This window comes from Acipenser ruthenus, chromosome 54 (assembly GCF_902713425.1).
Source record: "Acipenser ruthenus chromosome 54, fAciRut3.2 maternal haplotype, whole genome shotgun sequence".
Taxonomy (NCBI): domain Eukaryota; kingdom Metazoa; phylum Chordata; class Actinopteri; order Acipenseriformes; family Acipenseridae; genus Acipenser; species Acipenser ruthenus.
Window position 1 is genome coordinate 4,309,799 of NC_081242.1, and position 20,725 is coordinate 4,330,523.

General features: G+C 38.9%; 1 protein-coding gene across 4 annotated transcripts in view; it reads right to left on the bottom strand.

Annotated features, from left to right (window-relative positions):
* Positions 1–286: 286 nt before the first annotated feature.
* Positions 287–20,725, bottom strand: part of parp2 (poly (ADP-ribose) polymerase 2) — a 34,188-nt gene continuing 13,749 nt past the window's right edge. For 2 of the 4 annotated variants that reach the window (XM_033997115.3, XM_033997114.3), the window contains exons 12-19: positions 16,944–17,082; positions 16,523–16,586; positions 11,176–11,310; positions 10,207–10,334; positions 5,773–5,872; positions 3,958–4,056; positions 3,167–3,291; positions 287–1,984 (exon numbers count right to left, since the gene is read on the bottom strand). In XM_033997115.3, the coding sequence (XP_033853006.3) occupies positions 1,825–1,984; positions 3,167–3,291; positions 3,958–4,056; positions 5,773–5,872; positions 10,207–10,334; positions 11,176–11,310; positions 16,523–16,586; positions 16,944–17,082 (950 nt within the window). In that variant the 3' untranslated portion in view covers positions 287–1,824. Of the gene's footprint in view, positions 1,985–3,166; positions 3,292–3,957; positions 4,057–5,772; positions 5,873–5,908; positions 6,581–10,206; positions 10,335–11,175; positions 11,311–16,522; positions 16,587–16,943; positions 17,083–20,725 lie in introns of those variants that run through there. The other 2 variants (XM_033997118.3, XM_033997119.3) reach the window with 2 other exon arrangements.

The following is a 20,725-nucleotide window of genomic DNA, read 5'->3' on the forward strand; positions in this document are numbered from 1 at the left end:
AGTATATAATCAAATCAACCATTAAAAATGACAGTAAATATACCGATCCAGTAGACATTATACGAAACGCCCAAAGTGTTTCTTTCTGCAACAGACTTGGCAGAGTGGGCTCCCACCTAAAACCCACCCACTCTGTCTGATCCTTCTTTTTAATCCTTGGGTCACCTCAGCAGTGTCTTCTGGGTTACTGGCTGAAAGCATGTCAGTCAATAAGGAAAGCAACTGATTGGTTACTGACCGGAAAGAAACTAGTGAAGGGACGTTCATAAAAAACAAAAAATAAAAATTTAAACAAGGATACGTTTATTTTTCAAAAAGTGTATCTTAACAAAAAGAAAGTTTAAACTACACAGAACACACACATTTCATTGCAGTGACAAGATATTTCATCTACATTTTATTAATATTTGAAGTAATCGCAGCTAACAAAGCCTGACATTTTACTTTCTAAAAAAAAGTTTCATAAAATGACCAATAGGGGGTGTGCAACTGTAATAGCTGACTATCAAAAAGATTCAAAAGGAAACCAATGCATAACTGCAATTTATAACACACATTCTAGTGTACAGACGAGTGATGCTCTCCTTTCTTTAATAGGCGATAGGGTGCCAGGTTTATTTTACTGTAATATGGTATGAATCACACTTTTGTTTTCTAGCAAATCCAAAATTAAAGAATATTCATTGAAGTATGGAGAGAATATTCAAAACATGAAAAACCCATGTACAACCCAGCGCCAAAAATGGACAATAGGTTATTAATGTAAACAGAGCTTACACAATAATTCCAGCCCATCTTATCTAGTCTGTACCATCACTTTGTAGATCTCACATTTTCCTATATGAAAGAGACACCCACGTGTTAAACACGTGTTAGATTTTTCCTAGCACTTGTAAGAACTCTTTTCCATGCTGCACTTCCTGTTGAAGGAACCGACACAGGAGAGCTGCTTCTGGGAGTTTGAGTCCTTGAAGGAAAACAAGTCTGAAAATGTCTTTTTTTTTTTTTTTTTAGCCAATGCCTCTTCCTGAGCGTATTTCCTGAGTATATTAATTCTTTTAAAAGTATATTTCGAGGAAAAAAAAAAAAAAAAAATTATATATATTTAATATATATATATATATATATTTTTTTTTTGAACTCCCTGAAGTTCATCGCATTGGTATTTGAGCACCAATCATTGCTTTTCCTGTGATGGACGTGTTTTCAATGTTAATTCCTTCGTGTGATTTTATGAAGTGGATAGGAAACGAAGCACTGAAGTATCTGCAAGAAGCGTTCGATAAATATTCTTCAATAATAGCTTCAAATAAAATTGCCATTAAAAATCAAATTCACCTTTAGCATAGTCTGTGTGTTATTCATATAGAAAAATATGACACCTACAAAATAATAGTAACAAATATATGAGATAAGATTTAAGAAAAATGCAGTAAAATATTTTTTTTAACTTTTAAAACAATAACCATAAGCAAGTTAAAGTTCAAAAGTCTTACTGTGATAACAAAACACTATTATAATTAAGAAGTCTACTGTCCGTTTATAATAACAATACAGTTTGTGAAGTATAATAAATTAAACAGTATATCTACTTTTAATGTGACATTATTACATGCCATTTCAAGCATATAAAGGAATTTCAGATGGCTGTGTCACATCAACATCAGGGTTTACTACAAAGATGTAAAACTACTGAAATTAAAATGTAGGGGGACTGTCCGAATTATGTTTTGGTGCCACTGTATAATATATAAAACTACAGAAACTGAAACTTAGAGGGACATATGTAATAGTCCTTGACTGAGGGTCATTTCAGTAGAATGCTCACCACAGTGATTCAAAGTTGAACTGCACTTTGAGCAGGTATTTCATGCGGACCTGTGCTGGGTTATATACAATATACTCATTATAAAGCAGAGTGTAGCCTTCAGGGTTATTCACACCCGTAGAGCAGACAGGGCCCATTGGAACGGAGGCTCCATCCCTGTAAAGCAAGAAAGGAAAATATCAGAGCTATCAGTTTGATGACCATGACGTATAATCAACAGAGAGAATAGTAAAGAATAAGCAATGACAATGAAATGTTCAACCACAATTTTATAAACGGTTCTCCAGACAGTACATTAGTCTCTGCGTACAGGAACACCTCCTAAGAGAACACTTAGTCTAAGGGAACATACTTGTGGTGAAACAGATTTTTCCTATTGTAAACGCAGCTAAAGGAACACGTTCTTGGCACTGATAGTGATTCGTTCACAATGGATACAGTACTGTTCTGTAACTTGATAACGCATCATCATCACCAAAATTTAATTAAAATGGTTTATTCAGTATTTTCAAAAGCGACTTGTCATCAAGTAAATCTCTTGAGGCACACTACTTGGTTTATTGGAAATTGTTTGAGCACTTGGCGGGGGGTGGGGAGAAAATCAAATCAGACACAAGCTGCCGAGCAATTTGGTGTTTCCCGTTCTGGTGAGTTGCTTCACCATTCTGTTGTGTGTGTGTCTTGTATATATGCTGCATTTTAACATGTGTAGGGGTGCTGTGTTAATTTAGTTTGACAGTTTGTTAATGTTTGCTTTTCTTTTACTTACTCAGTTCATGTTGATGCACGTGCGTCATGACAAGTAATACATATTTATTTATTTATTTATTAATTGATTCATGTTGGTGTCTCGTGGCTAACGCCATCTTGGAGAACACATCGGCTATAAGAACACTTTGCTTGCTCTCCGAGGGGTGTTCTCTTAGCCGGAGATGACTGTATAGGCAAAAATGGAAGTATGACATACAGATGGAGGAATGTACATATAGACAGGCAAACACCCCCGTCTCCAGAATCTGCCACTCTCAATAACTTAATTGCTGTCCACGTCAAGATGTCTCATGATCACGCGAGTCATTGGAAAAGCAGTGACTGGTTAATCGGAACTTACACTGACTGATCAGAAAGAAAAGCGGCAGTCGACCTCAGAATCTGGTACTCGACTTATCGCACGTTGCGTGATTGTGCAGGTTTCAGATGGACAAAAGTGCAGTTTCAATCCATTGCCATATAAATTATATTTTAGAATATGAAAAATAAATCCAAGCAGTTTTAAAAACAGTATGTTCAACAGTGGTATTAGGTACAGGTATAATAAAGTAGCCAGGTGCTACTCACAGCATGATAGAGTTGGCTGGGTTTGGTGCCATCTTCCCCAGTCCTTTGGTGCTGTGTTTGCCATTGAGGAGTTTATCAGCATCATAGTCTGCAGCCAGCAACTCATTGCAATGGCCTAGAGCTACCTGCAAAAACACAATGCAAACAAGCCTGTCAGTAACATCCATCCCCATTGGAGCTCCCTGCAAAAACACAATGCAAACAAGCCTGTCAGTAACATCCATCCCCATTGGAGCTCCCTGCAAAAACACAATGCAACAAGCCTGTCAGTAACATCCATCCCCATTGGAGCTACCTGCAAAAACACAATGCAAACAAGCCTGTCAGTAACATCCATCCCCATTGGAGCTCCCTGCAAAAACACAATGCAACAAGCCTGTCAGTAACATCCATCCCCATTGGAGCTCCCTGCAAAAACACAATGCAGCAAGCCTGTCAGTAAATCCATCCCCATTGGAGCTCCCTGCAAAAACACAATGCAGCAAGCCTGTCAGTAACATCCATCCCCATTGCCACGGCTGCCAATTCAAAATCAGCTGTCAGTATGAAAAAGGTGACGTCCGTGATGTGTATCATAAGACAGAATAGGATAGAATTAGCAAGAGAATGTTTATTCACAATTCGATAATCAATTCTCTGGATGTATGCAAAAATGTGAGTGTGACATACACAGACACCCCCTATATCAATCAGGCTTTATTGACTCAGGAGTTCTGTTATTACCAAGGAACATGCCACAGCAATGCCATTATCTCAGATTATCAACATCCAAATAGGTTTTAGTGCTTTACCTCACTGAGAAGTAGCAGTCCCACGTTCTTCTGTCTTGAAGCAAAGCAGTAGTTGGCACTTTTTGACGACATGTCGGCAAAGTAGATTCCCTTACCAAACTGGATTGAAAAAACAAACAAAAACTAAAAATCCAGACATGAGGAAAGGCGGCAAACAGTGACAGGGACATTTTAATTGAAGACACTGGAAAGACTTCCAACAAAACAATACAGTACTTAAAAGGAACAACAAAGCAAATGAATAATACACTAATACCACTTTATTAGGACCTGTCCCTAATATCGGGTAGGATCACCATTTGTCCTGATCACAGCTTGACATGGCTCAGACTCCACAAGGTGTTGGAAGGGGTCTTGAGGGATCCATTCACTCATTAATATTTAGGCAGGCAGAGGATGGGGGTGACGAATCGTTCAAACAGTTGGATTGAGATCCGGGGGATGGCCATGGAAGAAGTCTCTGTCATGCTCCTCAAACCAGTTCTGCTGGACGGGTGCATTATCGTACTGAAAGCAAGGGGTCAGCATTGTTGGGGGGTCCGCAGCGATGCTTAAACTATTCATTCAGCGTCCCAGAGTAATCAAGGATCCCCGGGTATACCAGGAGAACATGTCCCAGACCTGGGCGAGGCCAAAACCAATCGCGGAGACAGACAGGTCCTAATAAAAGTGGCCAGGGAGTGTATATTAGGTAAGATTCATTGGGGTTAGTTTGTAATGTGAGTTATATATGGGCTTGATCCTTTTCAACATTTAGTTTTCAGCTCACAATATAATATATCCACTTTGAGTATCTGACTGGAGTTATTTATTGAAACTTCATGAAAGCTGTTAATTGTGCACTGGATGGGGCTCCCGAGTGGCGCATCCAGTAAAGGCGCTCCTCGCAGGATGTGCCCTATAGCCTGGAGATCGCTGGTTCGAATCCAGGCTATGTCACAGCTGACCGTGACCGAGAGTTCCTAGGGGGCGGCGCACAATTGGCTGAGCGCTGCCCGGGTAGGGAGGGCTTAGGTCGGCAGGGGAATCCACGGCTCACCGCGCATCAGCGACCCCTGTGGCCGATAGGGCGCCTGTGGCTCTGCAGCGGAGCCGCCAGATCTGTGTTGTCCTCCGGCACTATAGGTCTGGTAGCATTGCTGTGGATCTGCAGTGCGAAAAATGACGGCTTGGAAGGAGCACGTTTCGGAGGACGCGTGTTTCAGCCTCCGTTTCCTGAGTCGGCGGGGGGGGTTGCGAGCGGTGAGCCGGGGATACAGATAATAATTGGGCATGCTAAACTGGGGTGAAAACCGGGGTAAAAATAATTGGCGACGACTAAATTTAAAAAAAAAATAAAAAAAAAAATAAAAAATTGTGCACTGGATTGCAGGGGCTTTGCTACTCAATGCCATCATCTTCAGTTTATTCTTTGCTTCGACTTTCCAAGCTGAGGAAAATCCAATGAAACGGGTGTCAATCACACCTGACACTTTCCTATTGCTGACTTTGGATATCTCCTCCCCACTCAATCACAGCTGGTCAGAAACAACTCAAACTGAAAGTGGTGAAACCTGTTATAATTAACATAGCAATGCCAAAACAAATTGGGTAGACGGATCTTAATGAAGTGGTCACTCAGTATGCATGCACATACTGCACAGACGCAGACAAACACAGACAGATGCTCTTAGTAGGTCTATTCCTCTCTCACACAGATGCTCTCAGCTGGTCTATTCCTCTCTCACACAGAGATTCTCTCAGCTGGTCTATTCCTCCCTCCCTCTCTCTCTGAGAAGCACACAACTAGTCTATTCCTCTCTCTCGCAGTCTCACCATGTATCCTGTTACAGGGGCCTCTGGAGGGGCCACTCTTAGCCCCTTGTTCAGGATTCCCACCCAATTTGACAGCCGGGAGCCATGCCACAGCAGCATTCTGGGAGAAACACACAGGGCAGCATTGTCACATGAAACACATCACTTTACTTTCGCTGTATCCCGTATTGTCCATATTGCAGCTTTTTTGTTTTCAATATGTATAGTTTTTATATTTTCAATCACTCATCATAGGTCAATAAACTACTTTTTTTCAACTTAAGGCTGCTACCCACCAGACACGATGTGACAGTGAAACTGTGCTGCGATACAACAAAATGAATAGAACCTATACTTTTGCGACACTAGGGAATTAACCAATCAGAGAAGCTCTATTCAGAATGAAATACTTGCCGTTGAAAGAATATCCAGAGCTTTATGACAAAGGTCATCGCAATTATAAAGATACAGATTTGAAAGACAATACATGGGAGTCCATTTCGAAGGAACTGGATTAGCCTGGTATGTATGATTTATTGCCATATATGTTGAAATACCGTCAGAGAAGACACTCAATTTTAGCATCATGCTTGATGAATATGTACCAGTCTTGATCATAGTTTTACCAACAGCAATTGTTAATAGTTGTATAGATCTGGCAGTTTTCAAACCTGTCGCATCGCCTCTGTGTCACTTCTGGTGTGTATGGTCATGTCGCTGCAAAAGAATCTTGTCGTCCAATGAAAAATCGCATCGCACCTGGTGTGTGGCAGCTTTTACTCAGGAATGTTCACCAGGAGAAAGATTTTTTGGGAACAGAAAACCAGCACTGTTGAAGGAGACAGTGTCATCTAGTACATCTCACCTAATTTGCATTGCCATCATTTCGTAGGTCTCAGATTTTCCTATATGAAATACGCACACATTGCGGTAAAGGTGAATTTGATTTCTTTTAAAGCTGTTAGTGAAGATCATCGAACACTGCCTGTAGACACTTCAATGTTACACTATGCGAGGACACAGGAAGTGCAGCATGGAAAAGTTCTTACAATTGCTAAGAAAAAAATACTATTAAAAATCAAGCAAATGTTTAGCATAATGTGTGCCTCTTTCATATAGGAAAACTGTGCAATCTACTAAGTGATTGTAACCCATATTAGATACGATTGACTGAAATTATTGTGTTATCTCTGTGCACTTTAATATTGTCCATTTTTAGCTCTGGGTTGTACATGGGTTTTTCATGTTTGACACTCTCTGAAAACTTCAATATTCTTTAGATTAAACAGGAAAACAAAAAGTACAATTCATACCCTATTACAGTAAAAAAAAAAATCATCATCATCTATTGAAGAAAGGAAAGTAACACTCATCTGTACACTAAAATATATGTTGTTCATTTATTTGATGCTTTGTTTTCTTTGCATCTTTTTTTAAACAGTCCGGTATTACAGTTTCACACCCTAATCTTTACCTAGCCAGCGGTTCTCAAACTTTTTGGGCCGCACCCCCCTTCCTCTTGCCAACACAGACACACACACACACACACACACACATACTGGTAAAAAAAAAAAAAAAAATCCACTATGCCTGCGGCTTCTCTGTATGTCACTGCTGTTTTTTTCGAACAAGCCACCGATCCCATCGTAATAAGAGCAAACGTAACACAGTAAATTACAGTTTACCGCATAGTAAGCTGATAAACAACATACATTACAAAATGCAAGCTTAAAAGGCACCAGCCACATGAACAGCGCCATCTACAAACTTTGACATGCCTGGAGGTGTCAGCATAAAGATTTTTTTAAGTAAATATATACCGTATAATGGGAAAATTTGGCTGGTATTATTAAAATTTGGCAGATTTATACTTTGGGAGATTTTTTTTTCACAGCACGTTCACAAAAAAAGTCACAGTTTTGCATTTATACTTTTAATTCCAAAATCATTTAAAATAAATGTTTACTAAATTAAATACGTCTGCTAAAACAGTATGCCATTTACAGTAACTCGTTATAGCATCTACACTGTAACTGCAGCAACTTGGAGAACAACAAAGAAGGCCTTCTAATCAGTTACAATATTTATCTTTCTTATATGGCCTTTAATTTTAAGAACCAGTAAACTTTTATGATAAGCATTTGCTGTCTCTCAGTTTTAAAACTCTGCAAGCACTGGCAAAATCAGCTCAGTTTTATACGGTGCTAAATGTTTTAACGTTTTGTTTTGTTTCTGGACTTTGCGATACCTGCATGATGCCTGCATTAATAGTCGTATCTACAACGTATCGACAATAACAACCAACGATTTTGTTACAGACTTTCAACAAGTCTGACACAAACAATTTGGGCTGTTACTTAATTAAACCCTTCTAAAAAAAAAAAAAAAAAAATGCTTAAAATAAAAAAGAAAAGTCCTACTACAGTACCAGGCAGTTTACACTGCCTCTGGGTTTCGGATCGCATCATCAATTCCACATTTTTTAAATCCATTGATGGAAATGTCCAGTCTACTTTTAATGTCTTCAAGCAAATTGGCTTCAGCACTGCCATTCTCATATCCACTTCGATAGCTGACACATTATTTCTCTTGTCGAGCGCTTCTTTAATCTGTTCTGTATACCAGTCTGCCAGAGGGCAGAGGGTAGAAAACAGAAAGTACTGATTAGAGGAGAAACCTCGAAATGGAGCGAGGTAACCAGTGATGTACCACAGGGATCAGTATTAGGTCCTCTGCTATTCCTAATCTACATTAATGATTTAGATTCTGGTATAGTAAGCAAACTTGTTAAATTTGCAGGCGACACAAAAATAGGAGGAGTGGCAAACACTGTTGAAGCAGCAAAGGTCATTCAAAATGATCTAGACAGCATTCAGAACTGGGCAGACACATGGCAAATTAAATTTAATAGAGAAAAGTGTAAAGTATTGCATGCGGGCAATAAAAATGTGCATTATAAATATCATATGGGAGATTGTGAAATTGAAGAAGGGAACTATGAAAAAGACCTAGGAGTTTATGTTGACTCAGAAACGTATTCATCTAGACAATGTGAGGAAGCTATAAAAAAGGCGAAACAAGATGCTTGGATATATTGTGAGAAGTGTTGAATTTAAATCAAGGGAAGTAATGTTAAAACTCTACAATGCATTAGTAAGACCTCACCTAGAATATTGTGTTCAGTTCTAGTTAGGCAGTAGTGTGGAGTAGTGGTTAGGGCTCTGGACTCTTGACCGGAGGTTCGTGGGTTCAATCCCCGATGGGGTACACTGCTGCTGTACCCTTGAGCAAGGTACTTTTTACCTAGATTGCTCCAGTAAAAACCCAACTGTATAAATGGGTAATTGTATGTAAAAAAGAATGTGATATCTTGTAACAATTGTAAGTCGCCCTGGATAAGGGCGTCTGCTAAGAAATAAATAATAATAATAATAATAGTCACCTTGTTACAAAAAGGATATTGCTGCTCTAGAAAGAGTGCAAAGAAGAGCAACCAGAATTATTCCAGGTTTAATGTCGTATGCAGACAGGCTAAAAGAATTGAATCTATTCAGTCTTGAACAAAGAAGACTACGCGGCGATCTGATTCAAACATTCAAAATCCTAAAAGGTATAGACAATGTCAACCCGGGGGACTTCTTTGACTTGAAAAAAGAAAAAAGGACCAGGGGTCATAAATGGAGATTAGATAAAGGGGCATTCAGAACAGAAAATAGGAGGCACTTTTTTACACAGAGAATTGTGAGGGTCTGGAACCAACTCCCCAGTAATGTTGTTGAAGCCGACACCCTGGGATCCTTCAAGAAGCTGCTTGATGAGATTCTGGGATCAATAAGCTACTAACAACCAAACGAAAAGATGGGCTGAATGGCCTCCTCTCGTTTGTAAACTTTCTTATGTTCTTATATATATATAGTAACCAGCCGGCACTCGCAGTCGTTCGTTTGTCCCTTTAAAAGAAGACCCATAACACAGGAAATGGAGTTTTAAGAGCGGTTGCGCTATTTTTAATAAACAAATAAAACACAAAAACAAAAACGTTTTTACACTACCTTTTCTTTGTATGCTTGAGCACACTGTCAAACGGGCTTCTAAGCACACCAGCAGCCCTGAACAGACTGGCTGCTTCGTTTAAATACCCTGCACCTGGCTCTAATTTACAATGATGGCCAGGTGCAGAGGATAATTACTAATCAAACAATTAACAAAACAATTAAATTCAATCAATGTGCATTTGTACATGGTTTTCATGCAGGGAGGATATTAACCCCCTCCCTGCTGTGTTACAAACAATCAATCAATCAATCAATCTATCAATCTATCTATCTATAGTTTTATTTTTTTTTTCTTTAATTAAAAAAAAAAAAATAAAAATCCTGAAGCTTCTAACACCCCCCCAGGATAGAGGTGCGCCCCCCAGTTTGAGAACCGCTGACTTGAGAAATGGCTTCTTACCTGTTGTTAATATCATGACGGAAAACTTCACTCTCCCCCTCCTTTTCAATGCTGAAGACATCCAGTAAGCTCATGGTGTATTCACTGTGAGTCGAGGCATGGGTGGACTGCAAGTACTTTTCTAGTATCTGAACACAGGAGAAGAAGACATGCGTTTCAGCACTCTCATCAATAATGAAGACACCAGGGATATAAATAAAAGGCACCTATTGCATAGCAGTTTCACCCACACCCGGTTTTACGATGACCTTGATTACCCACAGTGTGTACAGGTAACAAGCTGGTAACAGGTGTGTCGTATTAAACTCATAGTAAAACCCGGAATGGATTAAACTGCTATACAATGGGAGTCTTCTTTCCATGTCTGTCTGCAGCGCTGAGAATTTATTTTATTAGGGTTTCTTTCCTTAATAAACTTTGATCTTTCTTTCATTTACAAAAATACAAGTAAAAATGTGGATGTTTCTCTTTAAAAATCATAACTTTTAATGTATGAAAAAATTCTCTCATTCTTCCATTTTCTTTTTCTTTCATTTTATTCCTTGTCTCAGCTTCCTTTCAATTTTTTTCAAAACAAAAATTGTGACTATAAGAGGTCACAGTGCAGGGAGCTATACTGCCTGTGTGTCTGTCTGTCTGACCTGGAACTCCTGTGTGCTGTGCTCCAGGGGCGAGAGCTCACAGTGCAGGGAGCTGTACTGCCTGTGTGTCTGTCTGTCTGACCTGGAACTCCTGTGTGCTGTGCTCCAGGGGTGAGAGCTCACAGTGCAGGGAGCTGTACTGCCTGTGTGTCTGTCTGTCTGACCTGGAACTCCTGTGTGCTGTGCTCCAGGGGCGAGAGCTCACAGTGCAGGGAGCTGTACTGCCTGTGTGTCTGTCTGTCTGACCTGGAACTCCTGTGTGCTGTGCTCCAGGGGCGAGAGCTCACAGTGCAGGGAGCTGTACTGCCTGTGTGTCTGTCTGTCTGACCTGGAACTCCTGTGTGCTGTGCTCCAGGGGTGAGAGATCACAATGCAGGGAGCTGTACTGCTTGTCCAGTGGGTGTTCAGTGCTGTCCAGACTCGACTTCACCATCTTGATCACGATTTCAATATCGCTCAGTGCCTGCAACAAACACACAAGAGCCACTTCCAAACCGCTCAGGGACAGAAATAAATTACTCACCTTTCAGAGTGGCATATTAATTTACGAGTTCTTTATTGGAACCTCATGAAACCAGTTAATTGTGCAATGGGTTGGGTTGCAGGGGCTTTACTACTCAATGCCATCATTTATTGAAATGTATTCTCTGACCAACAGCTAACCAATAGGGATGTGCTTTTGGTACATTTTTATGAACGTTTAAATGCTATGTAGGTGTCAGTGTTTAACCCATATCTGCATACGCACACACTCTTTTTATATTATTATTATTATTATTATTATTATTTATTTCTTAGCAGACGCCCTTATCCAGGGCGACTTACAATCGTAAGCAAATACATTTCAAGTATTACATTCTAATGTATACTTGTAGCATGCAGCATAATAAGTTTGCTGTCTACTCCTCTTAATTGAGTGGTAGTATGCCTGGCCAGGCTACATGCTTATATTCCTATTATATTCAATCCTGTTCTAATAATAATAATAATAATAATAATAATAAACCTCTATGTGAAAATAATACCATTGTTGGTGTGTTAATGTTACACAGTGGTTTGCAGAAGTATTCACCCCCCTGCAAAGTTTTCACATTTTGTTGGCACCTGAGTGTACTCCACGACGCTTTCAAATTAGACTTTAGAATCTACACAAACTACTCTACAGTTAAAAAATGCATAAAGAAAATAAATAAGTAAGATTTACAGAGAAAAACAGATTAATCTTGGTTGCATAAGTATTCAACCCCTTTGCTACTGCAGCCCTAAATCAGCTCAGGTACAAATGATTTGTTTGAAAGGTCACAAAATCAGTGAAATGGTTTCAGCCTGTGTGTACTCAAAGTGGTTTTTGTAGATAATTTCCCTCAGGTATATAAAGACTTTCAAGCTGCAACTCACATAGTGATCCAACAAAGCAACCATGAAGACCAAGGAGCTTTCGAAACAAGTCAGGGATAAAGTGGTAGAGAGGCACAGAGCAGGAGAAGGGTACAAGAAAATTTCAAAGGCGCTGATTATCCCTCTCAGCACAGTGAAGTCCATTATTAAGAAGTGGAAGATGCATCATACCACCCAGACACTACCCAGATCAGGTCACCCTCCCAAACTGAGCAGCCGGGCAAGCAGGAAACTGGTTTGGGATGTCACTCTGAAGCCAGCAATGACCTTGAGAGATCTGCAAAGTTCTGTGTCTGAGATGGGAGTCAGTGTTCACACATCAACAATAAGCTGGTCCTTACACAAAGCTGGCCTGTATGGACGGGTGGCAAGAAGGTGGCCATTACTCAAAAAGCCTCATTTTAAAGCACGTATGGAGTTTGCGAAAAAGCATGTAGATGATACTGCAGACATGTGGAAAAAGATTTTGTGGTCAGACGAGACAAAAATTGAACTTTTCGGTCTAAATTCCAAGCGTTACGTTTGGCGCAAGCCCAACACTGCACATCACCCAGTCAACACCATCCCAACTGTCAAGCATGGTGGTGGCAGCATCACGTTATGGGGATGCTTCTCTTCAGCAGGGACTGGGAAGCTTTTCAGGATAGAGGGGAGAATGGATAGTGCAAAGTACAGGCGAATCCTGTTTGAGTCACCCCTCTGAAACTGGGGAGGAAAGTCACATTTCAGCAGGACAATGACCCAAAGCACAAAACCAAAGCCACACTGGAGTGGTTGTTTTTTTGTGACAAAGCTCGGGACTTGGACACTTATTTTGAACTTGTTTTTCTTTTTTTTGTGTTATTTTTCAGCGTGCTTTACAGAACTGCATTGTTTATTTTTGTTTGTTTATTTAACCGCTGTGTGATGCTGTACGTTCAGTGTATTCATTCTGCTGCTAGCTTTAATAGTACAATTTAAGGATATACCTATTTGTTTCATTGGGTCTATGAAATACTATCTGAGTAGTGTAACACAACCTTACTGCTTTTGGTTCGTTGCCCCTTTAAAAGTACAGACCCAGGACACAGAAATGGATTTTCAAAGCGCTGACGCGCTATTTTTAATAAGCAAACAAACAAAAACAAAATAAACACCTAGCTCTGATGAGCACTAACTAAACTTTGCACAGGTCCCTGACTAACACGCAGGACGGCTAAGCCGTTTACCTGACAAATAAAACACAAAAACAATTCACAAATGCACAAAGAAACACTTTGCGGTACTACGTTTGCAAAGTGCGATTACCTTTTAAATACCTCTCTCTACGGTTCATGACCTTCGTCAGCAGCCCCAAACAGACTGGCTACTTTCTTAAATACCCTGCACCTGGCTCTAATTTACAATGATAGCCAGGTGCAGGGGATAATTGCTAATCAAACAATTAAACAAATTAAACTAAACAATTAACTCAATGAAGGCTTTTCAGCCTGTGAACTTCTGGTAGATGTAGTCCTTTTTTCCCCCCAGGACTACACTCTCACAGTAGCTAAAGATTGTTTAAAACCACTGGTTTCTTTCTCAGTATATTAGTATAGTGCGTTTTTTTATGTACTACAGTTAAAGTTGACGGGTTACTTTGGGGTTACTATTGTAGTAGGAAGCAAATAAAATTTTGTCACTGGCATTTACCGAATTTAAATGGTTTTCTTTATTGCTGTACCTGGTTGCTTCATAAAGATGAAGTCATCTGTTACATACTGACAGCCCTGGTTAGTATTTTCCATGCAAACAACCCCGAGTGAAGCAAATAACATTTTAACATCACAAAGACTGAACTACAGTTTAAAAAAAAAAAAAAAACAACACAACAAAAAAAACACGTGCACACCAGAATTAGTGCTGTCACTCGATTCAAATTTTTGATCTGTTAATTTATTGGCATTCGTTGATTAACCTGTAGAGTAAATCGGTAGATTCATCCATGCACATTTTTAATAAAGGTAGCGATCTTAGAGAGGCTGTCCTGCATGTAATACTATAAAAATCAATCGAATCTTTATAAAAAAAATTTTTAAAAAGTAATGGGAATTTGGGCTTTTAAAGCATTCATTTTATTATTTTTTTAGTAAATGTCTCTCTTTGTATTTGTACTGCGCTACTGAGATGTACCTGGCCCTCTGGGCACAAAGTGAATGAACTAAACTTATATATGTTACAAAATCTATCGAATGCACATATTCCAATACATTGTTATATTAACGCTACTGTTCAGGGATCGGTGCCACAAACGGGAAATCCATTTTTGTTTTTTTGTTTTTTAACAAATGATTGCGGAAAAGTGTACTGGTAAATTAAAGCCTATACATAATTAATTTACACTTATGTGTTCTCTGAATTAATATTGAAAAAAGATCCTTTTAAAATCGTGTTATACGTATTCCTAGTCGCCATCTAGAGTGTTCTGTTTATTATAGAGGTTTGCTTTTTACTGCATTCAGTAATTCTGAATGTTTTCATTTCAAATAATGAAGTATTGAATTTGTGTTTTAGTGGTACGTCAATTTTGTTTGGCATAATTATTTACATACCACGCTCCGGTTCCTCAAAATAATTCCAAAACGTGACTTTGCCTCGTTCCTTTGTTTAGAGATGCAATTTTATTAAAAATATCTAACAAACATCAGAAAAAAACGCTTTACTTACCCCATGTGGACTGAACCATACCAAGCCCACTATAGTATGAACACACAGTGTACCATGAAGCGCCAGATAAAATGTTAACCTATATGTGGGGTTCAGGGGGCGGAGCTAGGCACCAACAACCTATCATCTGCTGTCATCAATTAAATCTACCTTATATAAACATTAGTCACCTCTACCTCGCTGTCTTGTGTTTTTTTTGTTTCCTCCTCCTCTAGCATCTCAACCGCCTTTGCATCGGTCTCCTCTGGGGGGTTAGTGATTCCACTTTCTCCAACCCTTTGTTAAGCTCCGCTTCATTTACCTCATAGAGGAGGGTTCTCCATGAGTCAGAGGGGACCCCCGGCCAAACCCTTCCATCTGCATGTATGTTTCTTTTGGGATTCTTCTTTCAGGTCTGATGCCTCTATGCGAGGGTCCCCAAGCGGTGGCATCCCTCGTGTTTGTCAGGTCTCCTCAAAGACGGTGGCCCCTCTCCTGTTTGTCGGGTCTCCTCAGTGACGGAACACCCCTTCTATTATGTTGGGCTTCAAAGAGGTGGAACACCACGCATTATATGTTTTAACAAATACTAACTTTATGTTTTCTTTCCGGTTCGCGAGCCTCTTGGTATGTCGGGTAACCTCAGAGACGGTGCCCCTCTTGGTATGTCGGGTCACCTCAAAGACGGTGGCCCCCCTCCTGTTTGTCGGGTCTCCTCAGCGACGGAACCCCCCTACTGTAAATGTTGGGTCAGGAAGAGCCGGAACCTCTTTTGTGTTATCAATACTAATTCATGTTTTCTTTCCGGTTCGCGAGCCTCTTCGTATGTCGGGTAACCTCAGAGACGGTGCCCCTCTCGTATGTCGGGTCACCTCAAAGACAGTGGCCGCCCTCCTGTTTATCGTGTCTATCGATCAAGTAAATGTAGGGCCTTGAAGAGGCGGAGCCCCTCTCTCCATGTGTATATGTTTACTAACTCTGTCAATAAACACTATCAGCTGGCATAGCTCCGCCCCGTGAATTGAGAATAATATCCGCCCCAGTGTGTATCTTTCTGTTGCACCAATTAGAAAAACTACTTGAGGCAATTGCCAAACCCCTTCCTTTTTATAATATCTGCCCTTACTGTGGCATCACTGAAGTTGGAAACGCGATGGGCTGCTGTATATGATGATAAATTACTAAAATGAATACATTAAAAAAATATGCGTTTTAGTGAAATGTATCACGTGACCGGTTATACGTCTAGTATATTATTCAACGTTTAACCACTTCTTTGGAGTTTATACATTTAAATGTTTAAAATTCCCATCCTTACTAACCAAATCTGGCTTTATGAACCAATTTAAAAATAAACATTCTTTCTAGAGAATACATTTCAGCAAGGACTATTATATACTCAATAGCGCTAAATTTAGAAATACTAAAATAAACTTAATAAATTCAATGACAAACTTCTATTCGAAACATTTGTCATTGAATGTATTAATCTTTTATTACTCGGAATGCATTTCAAGCAGTGCCTGTTAAACTATTGTAATACTAGTCTATTGATTGCTGCGGTGCATATCAGGGCTGTGATGATCAGTTCTGCATTGCTATGCTGCACTCACCTCCAGTAAGGTGATCTTGTCCTTCAGTTCTTGTTCTGTTCTGATCAGAGGAGGGGTCCTCAGTCTGCAACAGGGAGACACACACATTAGATTGTCACCTTTCTCAAGCAGACTATTCAATTACAGACTGCTATAGAACAAGCATTAGGAATGAAATGTTTAATCACAATTTGATATGCGATTCTCCAGATATATGCAAAAATATAGCTGTGACATACTGATGGACCGACAGACAACTCCCTAGATCTCCAGAATCTGACACTCTCAAAAACTTAGTGTTAACACCAAGTTTCAAGTTTAAAGCACAAATTAAGTGTCACATACGGATGAAAGGACAGGCAGACACTGCCATATATCCCCAGAATCTGACAGTTAGTACATTACTTATCCTCCTCTATATTATCCTTTAGCAGTCTCTTACCCAAAGTCGTGAGGGACCCGTGTGTAGAACTCATTGCAGGCTTCCAGCAGAGCTCTGCCCATGGTGTTGCTGTTGATACAATCCTCAACCTTCTTTAGAGACTGGTAGCCAGCCTTGATCTGCTCCACTGTCAGCTTACCTGGAAACATCAAGAATACCATCACACTTTTCTTGTAAAGCTCCTGAATTACAGAATGCTATGCCTTCTGTCAGGGAAGCTGGAACTTACTGTAGATTGAAAACTTATTTTTACAAAATAGCTTTCAAACAAAAAAAACTTAAGACAGAGAGCAAACTCAAGGCTTGAGGTTTAAATAGGGGTTTAGCAGATGTTATCGGTAGGAAGGAAGTTGGGGGAGAAGCCCTCGTTCATGACTCCCCCAAATAACACACAAGTTTACAATTAAAACTGCATTTTTTTTATTCCAATATTAACTACATTTTTGTTTTAGACTCCCTTAATTGTTCTATTTCTACAAACTAGCTTTTTATCTTAGTTTTTCTAATGTTACAAGTAAACCCACATTTTTTACCTCTTTTTAAATTTCTGTTTTATCAAATTCTGTATTAGACTTGTTAGTTTAAATGTTCATTTTTTGTGTGTGTGAGAAGCACTTTGGGATCCTTGTGATGAAAGGTGCTATTGAAATGTGAATAGTTATTACAGCATCACAGCTATGAGGATCACAAGAAGGGAAGAAAGAAAATCGCCATGTATCCGTATCGTGTGTTTGTTTGTTTTGTTACTTGTAATTGTTACTTGTTATTATTAGATGGCTAACACATTCCGGAGCTGTCGCCAGGGGCCATCACTTACCTGGAACATCACTGCACTTGTATCACAAATAACTGTATTTGCACCACGAGCACTAATTCACACACTAACGGACTTGTGTATATGTTTTGTGCTTCGTGTGGGTGTACGATAAACTGGACTATTATTTCGGGACAAACCCGGGGATTACAAACTAAGTAACACACGCCGCTGTATTACTTACCATCATTATTGTTTACTGTTTGTTTTGCCGTCAGGCACTGGACATACAAACCCATTAAACAACTTTTCACCTGGATTACAATTGTCTGTCTGTTCACTGATCACTTGCACCTGCACACTGTTCACCACTTTGCCACAGCAATACATAATTTAAAATATATTATATATATATATATTATATATATATATATATATATATTATATATATATATATATATATATATATATATATATATATATATATATATATATATATATATATATATATATATATATCACACTCATAGCATCAGAAACCATATGACTAATCGCTTGCTCCTGTAATAAATATTTAAAAGTTGGGAATCTAGCAGTGAGCTACCAAAAATACTTTACTCTGTATATGGAGCCAGAAATTCCATCACTTTCATGCACTGCCCCTCTTTTCTGACTGTTCAGCCCTGACTGCTCTTGGTTGCCCTGTCACACTTCTTTCTCTGATATGTGTCTCCAGGTTAGGCTATTGTTTCTTTACTTCCTCGACTACAACTGAAATAAAAAGTATATGCCTGTAATATCCTATCTGAAACAAAAACACATTGGAAATGTGAAAAAACGCCAAGTTATCAAAAGTGCCCAGCCATTTAAATTAGAGATATCAAAAACACAAGCCAAGTTTCAAGAAACCATTGGGGCAACCTTGCCCAGCACAAAGCAAATGGGCAGAACTGTAAAACTGATGGGGGCCAAGGTTGCCCCATTTGTTTCTTCTAACTTGTATCAAAAACACAAGCCAAGTTAGTAGAAACAACAATTGGGATAACCTTGGCCCCCTCCGCTTTGACAGTTGTGTGTGTGTGTGTGTGTATATATATATATATATATATATATATATATATATATATATATATATATATATATATATATATATATATATATATATATATATACACACACATACATATACACACACACACACACACACACACACAGTGCCTATAGAAAGTATTCACCCCCCAAGCGAAATCGTAATGAAGGCTCAATTCGCAGCTACCGGGCAGCAAATCAGCAGGAAAGACACAGATAAATACTGTATATGATTCATATTAGTACTGTATTTTATAACAAACTATTGAAAATGTATTTTTTCTTAACATGTACCGGTAAGTACGTTTTCTTAAAAGGAAAAAAGAATCTTGGTCAAATCACGTCAAAGTGTGCTCGCTCACCGGTGGTGCACAGTAGGGGGTCACAAATTCCAACTATCTGGAACACCATAAATTATATCTTTCTAATTCCTCTGGCTGAAGGTATAAGAAGAATACTCTGTGGTTGCAAATTACCGACAGTTATGTAGCCTGCTGGGGTCACGTGACTGCAACTTAGATTGTTTACAGAATGTACAGATCAGTACTAAAGAGTACATTTTTCTAAATAAGCAACTAATGCATGTCAAAGAAAAGGAGACGGTGATGAATTCTCAAATGCTATGCAACCCCCGTAAACAACAACACACATTCCCCCCATTCACTAACGGCGTGACCCGTCCCATTCCCCTTACAATACATGTAACGAAGACAGGCGAGACAAACTGGACAGACAAGTCCTGCAACAAAGCAATTGTCTGGGTTGTTACAATATATTTTTCAATTTGAAAGTAAAAATATATGAATGCATGACTACCTTTATGTACAAAAATCTTCACTAATATACAACTGAACAAGAACTGTTGAATATTTATTTTCGTTTTATACAGTAGTAAATGTCATTGTTTATATGATAGTGAAAAATAAATAAATAACAAGATAAATAAATAAATACATAAATGTCTATGTATTCATTTATTTCAATATTTCAATTAATGTATTTATTTATTTGTGTTTCACTTTTACCAAATATATAGGCTATCCTTCAGCATAGCTAATTCTCAGAAATGATGTTCCTTTTTCGTCCAGTGGGGACCACAAATAGCGTTATCTCATCGACCAGTATATAGAGAGGAAACCGTACTTGCTTGTGCCAATAGGGACCATAATGAATGTAACTCTCACAGGAAACCAAAAATGTTCAGAACTCAAGCTCAAAATCTCAGAATGAGGATGAAGATGGCGCGAAAAATCTCAAAAATATAACAAAGTCTGGAGAATTCTCAGCTGACTGACTTCATCTTTCAAAATACCGCTCGTCTCAACTAATCTGGTAGCACTGACAGTATAATACAACACGCTTGCAAACTGAAGGTTGTAGGTTCAAATCCCATTACACAGACCTTTTTTTATTTATATAAAGATTTTTTTGCAGGCAACTGTTCCATTTTAAAACAGAAATAAATCATTTAATATAGATGTCACAATAAGTGAGTTACCTAGTATATTTCCATGTTGACAAAACAAGTTAATTCTCATTAAAATCGGATGCCCTGTGACATACATATGCGTGGATAAAAGTGCCTGGTGTCTACAAAAATCTGCAAAAAAAAATACGTCGGGAGAAAAAGAAGGAGTAGGAGATGGACATTTTTACCGTCCTTTGGTGACTTATTTCTCTTACTATATGACAGGTATTTACTTTTTTTTTCTACATTAAGAGTGTTGGGAACTACAAATGAAAAGTGGAATGGTGCTTTTGGCTGACTTACTTTTGCTGCGCCAATACCCTGAAAACACGTACACTATCCGTGCTGTATAGATAGTCACTGGCAGTTCTCGTGCTTGGCGGTAACTTGGAGCAAGGAACTACCGTTCGTCTCGATAATGCACAAAATCCATGTGCTTATGTATGCTATCAGTTCATAATTTCATGTTTT